The sequence below is a fragment of the Nicotiana tabacum genome, chromosome 1 (assembly GCF_000715075.1).
Source record: "Nicotiana tabacum cultivar K326 chromosome 1, ASM71507v2, whole genome shotgun sequence".
In the NCBI taxonomy this organism is placed as follows: domain Eukaryota; kingdom Viridiplantae; phylum Streptophyta; class Magnoliopsida; order Solanales; family Solanaceae; genus Nicotiana; species Nicotiana tabacum.
The window spans coordinates 21,780,446-21,787,658 of NC_134080.1; the positions used below are offsets into that span (position 1 = coordinate 21,780,446).

Genomic DNA, 7,213 nt, shown 5'->3' on the forward strand with positions numbered 1-7,213 from the left:
AGGGGTGTCATTATATAGTATATATACATATTTTTTTAAAAAATTACCGAGCTATATAATATAATTTAAAGGCGAAGAGGTGTCGGTTGACACCCCTTTGGTACATGTGGCTCCACCACTGGTTAACACAACACAAAAGCATAGTTTGTCAAGGGGAATCAAAACCATTGTGAGGTTGACAGTTCAATTCTCACTGGTCGTCTCTTTTAGTTTTTTAACTTTTTTCTTTCTTTGAACCCTTTTAGTAAAAATTCTGCCTACACCACTGGTCCAAGCTATTTTTTTTCGCATTTCGACTATGTCATCTTGCAGGGAGGCCCTCTACGGCTCTACGGGTACAAATACCAGATAACTTTTTATCTATCATGTCTTCAATTGATATGTGACAACAAATATCAACATATATGCATATACTTGATTTATTAAAAAGGCATGATGTAACACAATACCAAAATTTAAAGATAACTGATTACTTGAATATTGTTGTAAAATAGGCTGCCTTATTTAAACATGGATGCTCTTTTTATTTGAATTAAGTTGACAACATTAAGAAACTTCAAAAATAAGGAAAAAGATTGAAACTCTTCATTTGGCAACTCAGCCTCTTATATTTGATACTATAATTTGATTTTTCAGCTCTTCAATTGGTTGCCCAAGTCCTTCTATAACCTGGAAAAAAAAAACCAATGATCATCCAATTCCTGTTTCCAGCAACAATTACAAGTTTTGCAATTCTTTTTATACTAACCGATTTCGTGTCCTTAAGAGCAGCTTCCAATGCCTGGATTTTCTGTACCATAAACCTAGTAAAGATTTACTATTGTAAAGAGAAAGAACCAGAGCAACCCGGTACCCTAAGCTCCCGCTATGCGCGGCGTTCGGGGAAGGGCCGGACCACAAGGGTCTATTGTACGCAGCCTTACCCTGCATTTCTACAAGAGGTTGTTTCCACAAAGAGAAAGAACAGGAAGAGGAAAAAAACCATGGAAAAAAAAACTTACTGTTTTTGTGTCATTTACAACACTTTGAAGTGTTAGGATCTTCTGTAGAAATGGCTGATTAGTAAGTCTTGCTATCTCAAATGTACCATTTCTTGACGGAGTCGCATCATAGACATCCTTAATATGTACATTATCCTGTTGCAATTACAAAGCTCGAGATCAGACCCTCGACTCCTAGATATTTTTATGTGATTTTTGTCACACTTGTTATCAGGAAACTACAAGTTTGCTTACAGTAACACCACCAAAGGCATCTTTTGTAGCAGAACCGTTCTTTTCGTCATTGCCATTCTCCTCTTCAGCTTCAACCATTGCCTACAAAAAATGTGACTTCTATGACTGGAAACTATGTATTTTGTTTAATTTGAATCATAGCAACAGGTTAAAACCTGAAGTATAGTTGTAACGGCAGGGTCATTCCATGGTCCTTTGTCGCTAAAGAGGCAACCTCCATAATCGGAACATGTGCAGTTGCCACCAAAGAAAGTTGGAAGGTTACTGCAGAAGCAATTTCATGAATCAGAACTCCTACAGCAACCTTAGATACGCGTAATTGCATCCATTTGTGCTAAACATAAATTGGAAATATGTTGAACTGCTTAATTTTTACCTCGGATCAATAACTTCAAGTAAGGTCTTCGAGTAGTTGCTACCAAGAACCTGTTATCGTGGTGTACGTCTTAAAGTCTTATTTCCTTCCCTGGTTGGCCTAGATTAATCTATAAACATGGGGGTTTTGCGGGGGGCGGGGGGAGGAAAGGAAAGGAAAGTACTTGAATCTTTGCTAGGGTGCGTTGATCAAGAAATGTCTTGATTGCTTTCCACAGGACCTTAAATCCAGATCCAGCATTAATGATAAAAAGCCGATGTAATGTCTGCAAAAAGTGCAAATGGAAGAAATGGAATTAAAGATAAACAATTAGGGAAAAGATTATTACTTAACAAAAACTCCACTTTAGTAAGAAAAAACATGAAGGAAGAAAGCATTGAAAGTTCATTAAAAGTTGATCAACCATAGAATATGAAACTGTGTTTAGTACAGATTAAGGTCAGTATTAAGACTAACCAACAATTGACTTCAAGTTAAGATAACTCAAGGGAAGGAGAAGGATATTACACTGAAATGATCAGAAGATGATACTATTCTGTCGATGGAGATTCAAGTAAAACATAAGGGAATTTTACAGTCTAACTTGTCGTCAAGAATGTATATTTGACTTGCACCATGTTAGCATACCTCTGGATAATAGTGACTGTCAATCTTCTGAATTTCCAGAAAGAGATACCTCGCAGGCTTTGAAAAATTCGACATTCCCTGTCAAAGAAGATAGGTTCCTTAAGTTCAGAGGAAAGAATCGAAACATCCATTTGCTATCAGCAATGAAGAATTCTAACTTTAATATGCAGAATCTAAGTTTTATTTTTTGAACTTGTGCATGGTAAGTTGTCATCAAAGAAGTTCTAACTTTTCTGAAGTTCATTGAATGAAACTCTTATAACTGACATAGTGAAACAACAAAGTACATTCAATTATTTTCACAAGCTGATCTCCGACAAGTCTACCATTTAATATGTAAAATTCATAACAGAAGGATGAATGTTAAATTAAGTAAAAACCTTTGCTAATTCACATGAAAAATCCAACTTTAAGGAACTATCGCATGGATATATATTGATGAATGAAGACTTGATAGGCCATGCCAGAGATTTGTCCCAATTATAAGACATGGTGAGAGATCTAAACCTGCTACGTGTGCCCAAATTTGGCGTCTTTATTCGCCACCACAAAAATAAAAGAAAATGAAAAAAGTAATCTTACCGTAGTCCTACTTTGTTTCAACGCGTGGACAAAGATCAAATTGTTTTATCAAGATAGCTTGCGAAACCAATCCAAATGAAACATTCAATAGATTATGACATGGATAATTGGTTGTCAATATATTATGCTTCTTACTTCATATAGCTGAAAAAGGACAGGATATAATATGAGGCTTACTGAATTGTTAATACCATTTGACAGCAAGGTAGAGAAAATTCAAGGCAAAGTAAAATGCATTGGTACTGAGATAGGAAAGATACATTCATATCCAATGATCCCAATGGGTGAAGGTTTTGTTTGAGATTCAGTAAATAGTATTGTTACTCAACACCTATAAATCGAGTTAGCTGAGCTGCAAGCCTCAAACTGAAGAATATAGTACAAACATGGACTAGCACTCAATCACACACAAAAGGGTGCAAATAAAGGGCAGCCATGTGCACTAAGCTCCCGCTATGCACGGGGTCCGGGAACAGCCTGACCACAAGGGTCTATTGCTGTTTCCACGGCTCGAACCCATGACCTCCTGATCATACGGCAGCAACTTTAAAAGGGCGCAAATATTTATTCTTATCAAATAAGTGAAAGATAAAACGGTAGACAAAGCAGATTTTTACCACATCCTTCACATCCAAGATGCTGACGGTGGAAGCTATATGCTTCTTTGCAGCAAGTGAACAAGCAGGGTACCTCCAGTTCAATGTTTTCTCTTGTTCAGTCACATGATATTTCACAAATCTCTCAATAGTAGTTACTTCAAGGAGCCTATTGAGATTTACCATTCCAATTCTTTCAATGTAAATTGGTCGACCATATCTATCGACTCCATGAAATCCATGAGGATAACAATTTTTAACCTCATTAAATTCCTCAAAGTTAAGTTCCTGCAGGATGATTCGACCCCAAAAATTCACAAAGAATCAAAGGACTATCGAACATAAAGGAACTTGTCGATAAAGTTTAAATAAAAGTAGGAAATTCCCCAAACCATAAATTCTTCAGTATTAGTGTTTGAACAAGTGGAATCTGAGTATTCAGTAACTTTACCAGCAAAACGCAAAATAAGTCTACTAACAATACTAAAGGCTAGCCTGGTGCACTAAGCTCCCGCTATTGTGCGCAATCTTACCCTGACTTTCAAATTATTAGCATAAATGGAGCTCACCTCAGAAAGTGCATCGACATGAAACTCCTCTCGCCACTTCAGATAGTTCAAATACATATTCTTCGCTTTTGTAAGATCATAGTCCCTCATTCTAAGAAATCTGTGTATCACAATAAGAACAGCAAACTCAATTTCTGTACTCTTTTCTAACTGAAAATATTCGCTTTACAAATTTTACTGGATTGACAACATAATAAACATTAACAGCACGACATACCTTAAAAGTGTATGATACTCACTATGTTTTCCTGGCAGCTGACCCTCAAGAAAAAGCAACTGACGAAACGAGTCAACAGTTTGTTCATCTTTAGGCTCATGTGATCCTTCAAGAATTGTTCGTAGACTTTTGCTCTTTTGAACTCCCTTCTTTAACGACAACGACATTATGGTTTTTAAGGTTCTTGATCCGGTAGACTTCTTGTGCTCTTTTGTTGGAGGTAACTGCCAAAATGTTTCAATAGGGGGATGGAGAATTTTGGCCTTCTGTTTAATAGATTGGCTTTCCTTAGAACTCGAAGATCGTTTGCTCCCTCTAATACCAGCGGAAATTAATATTTCCTTAAAGGTATCTTTTGATGTTTGCATGTGTGGCTACTTATACTGTAAACAAACAACAATAGAATCAACTAAACAAGGCTCTACTAAATTTATAGGACTTATAAGGATAAGTCGCTGTAATGGTATTATAATTAAAGCAATGATTCATATCTAAGCTTCCGTCAAGTTCAGAATTCAACAAAGTTTAAAGAGAACTGAGATGAAACAATATAATTAAATTTCTACACAATGCAATGACTGTTAAAAGATGAGACAGCAGCAAGCTTTATTGACAGACAAAAGAAACAATTCATTTTAAGTGTATTCAACAAAAGCAACATTGCTGGACATGTTCAGCTAACAACTATACCTCAGTTCCAAGCTAGATGGGGTCGGCTGTATAATCCTCAATATCATGAATGCTCTGTTTAAGTCCATAATATTTAATTCTCCGTACTTAAAGATTAGCTAACACTCTAATACGCTAAGGGGTCGTTTGGTAGGGCGTATAAGAATAATGCTAAATAAGGTGCATTAGTAATGCAGGAGTTAGTAATGCATGGGTTAGTAATGCAAGCATTAGTTATACAAAGATTATTTCTTACGCATTGTTTCGTGTGGTGTATTAAAAATTAAAATGCATTGCATAACTTTTAAGAAATTTAATTATTTACAAAAATGCCCTCCATATTCTTTAACTTAAGGGACTTTAAGGATAATTTTGTCTTTAACCATGCTAATGCATGCATTAATAGCCTTTGTATAGCTAATGCCATGATTTTCTATGCATTAGTTATACATAGGATAATACCAAATAGAGTGTATAACTAATACTTGTATTAATTATACATAGGTTGAAAAAGTGCACCAAACAAAGCATTACTAATACACAAAGCTAATGCATGCATTATTTTCTCTAACACACTCTACCAAACGACCTCTAAGAGTGTTCTAATAAGCACTAGTCTTCTAGTTGATATCACCTATATTAATTTTCAAGTTCCTGTTTTTGTTCCCTATATTTTGCTAGATTTGCCTGGATTCTGAGACATTCTACATCTTTTGAGATAACTTATTTCAACGCCATTTTCGGCCTACCTCTTCCTCTAACACCTTCATTCGTCATGCTTCCATATTTAAAAACTGGTGCATCTGAAGGCCTAAGTAACACCTGACCATACCATCTCAAACTATATTCTCTCAATTTATCCTCTATATGCGCTACTTGCACCTTCTGACGGATGTGATCATTTATAATCTTATCCAATCTTGTATCACCCCACATCCAACTTAACATTGCATCTCCGCACAGTACTCATCTATAATATCTTAGGCTTTAGAGGCCCAGGGAATAAATCAATAGGGGCCAAAATCAAAGAACCCTCAGAACACTGATATCAAAACCTAACTTAATAAGAAAATTTACAACATGTAAATTACAACAACAACAAACTCAGTATAATCCCACAAGTGGGGTTTAGGGAGGGTAGTGTGTACGCAGACCTTACCCCTACTTTTAAGAAGGCAAAGAGATTAGTTTCGGTAGACCCTCAGCTCAGGAAAGATAAACGGAAGGAGCAACAACAAGCACAAACCAATCAGAAACCAAAGCGAAAATACAAGACTAACATTAAGTAATTACAAAACCAAAGCGAAAATGCAAAGTAATTAATATCAATTACAAAACAGATTATTTTTCTTCTCTCTGGGAACTGAACTAAACACAACACTATAGGGGCAAAACAAAGAAAGTAAAATCAAATTTCAAGAATATAGAAATGAGAATAGAAATCAAAAGAGAGAACTTGCCTCTAAAATGTGGAAAAGAATGAAGAATCCCAAAGAAGGGAAGAGAATGAAGGGATTGAGGAATGAAGAGAAAGAGATAAATTGGGTGCATTTGAGCTATTGAAGGGGTGAAATTGTGAACAACAAATATGCCATTCTTTTAGTGAATATTGGAATGAAATTATTTTCGAATGTTTGATTTTCAAGAAACCCCGGGAAATCCCATGACAGCTAACTATAGCTTTACTATTTTTAGTAACATTTAGTATAATTACAACAAACAAGGTATAATATTTAGTATTAGTACAACAAAAAAGGTAGAATTTGGGTTAGTAATGATAATAAACAATGAATTAACCATTGACGTTAACAAAAAGCAGAAAATACCTTTTCTCAATCTGGAGAAATGCATATTCTGAAACGTGTTACACTAAGGAAAGTAGGTAACTGTTTGTTTTTCTTTAGCTACATGCAACTTGCAAAAAAGTTTAACAGAGTGTTCCTTTTTTAAACCACAAAACTACTGCTACAACAACAATGATGACCCAGTATAATCTCACAAGTGGGATCTGGGAGGGTAGTGTATACGCAGACTTTACCTCTACCCGATGAAGTAAAGAGGTTGTTTCCAAAGACGAAAAGACGAAATGAGACAATATATCAGTATCATCAACAAAAAATCATGGAAATAATAACATCACAAGAACCAGTGAATAGATGGAAAGCAAAAATAATAACCAATAAATAAGACCCGACACTATGATAACAGAAGAGTAGTGCAAACACAACACTAACTACTAGCAGTCTAAGACTAAATCCTATCAGCCTAGCATCACACTGGTGGACTAAAAATGCTCAACTACCTCCTAACCTACAACCTTAATGCTCGACCTCCACAGCTTC

At 35.6% G+C, this 7,213-nt stretch overlaps 1 protein-coding gene across 4 annotated transcripts; it reads right to left on the minus strand.

Moving 5' to 3' along the window:
- Nucleotides 1-454: 454 nt before the first annotated feature.
- Nucleotides 455-6,785, minus strand: LOC107820532 (phosphatidylinositol/phosphatidylcholine transfer protein SFH11-like). Of its 4 annotated transcripts, none has more exons than XM_075245801.1 (12): nt 6,698-6,785; nt 4,203-4,585; nt 3,986-4,085; nt 3,438-3,704; nt 2,239-2,316; nt 1,775-1,876; nt 1,612-1,661; nt 1,391-1,499; nt 1,236-1,316; nt 1,002-1,136; nt 749-790; nt 455-669 (listed from the first exon to the last, which is right to left on the minus strand). In XM_075245801.1, the coding sequence occupies exons 2-12, from the start codon at nt 4,568-4,570 to the stop codon at nt 598-600; spliced, it is 1,404 nt and encodes a 467-aa protein (XP_075101902.1). In that variant the 5' UTR covers nt 4,571-4,585; nt 6,698-6,785; the 3' UTR covers nt 455-597. The 4 variants fall into 4 exon arrangements, with proteins under 4 accessions (XP_075101902.1, XP_075101919.1, XP_075101868.1 ...); XM_075245818.1 differs by having other exon boundaries at nt 455-662; nt 745-790; XM_075245767.1 differs by lacking the exon at nt 6,698-6,785 and adding an exon at nt 6,332-6,470.
- Between the last annotated feature and the right edge of the window lie 428 nt (nt 6,786-7,213).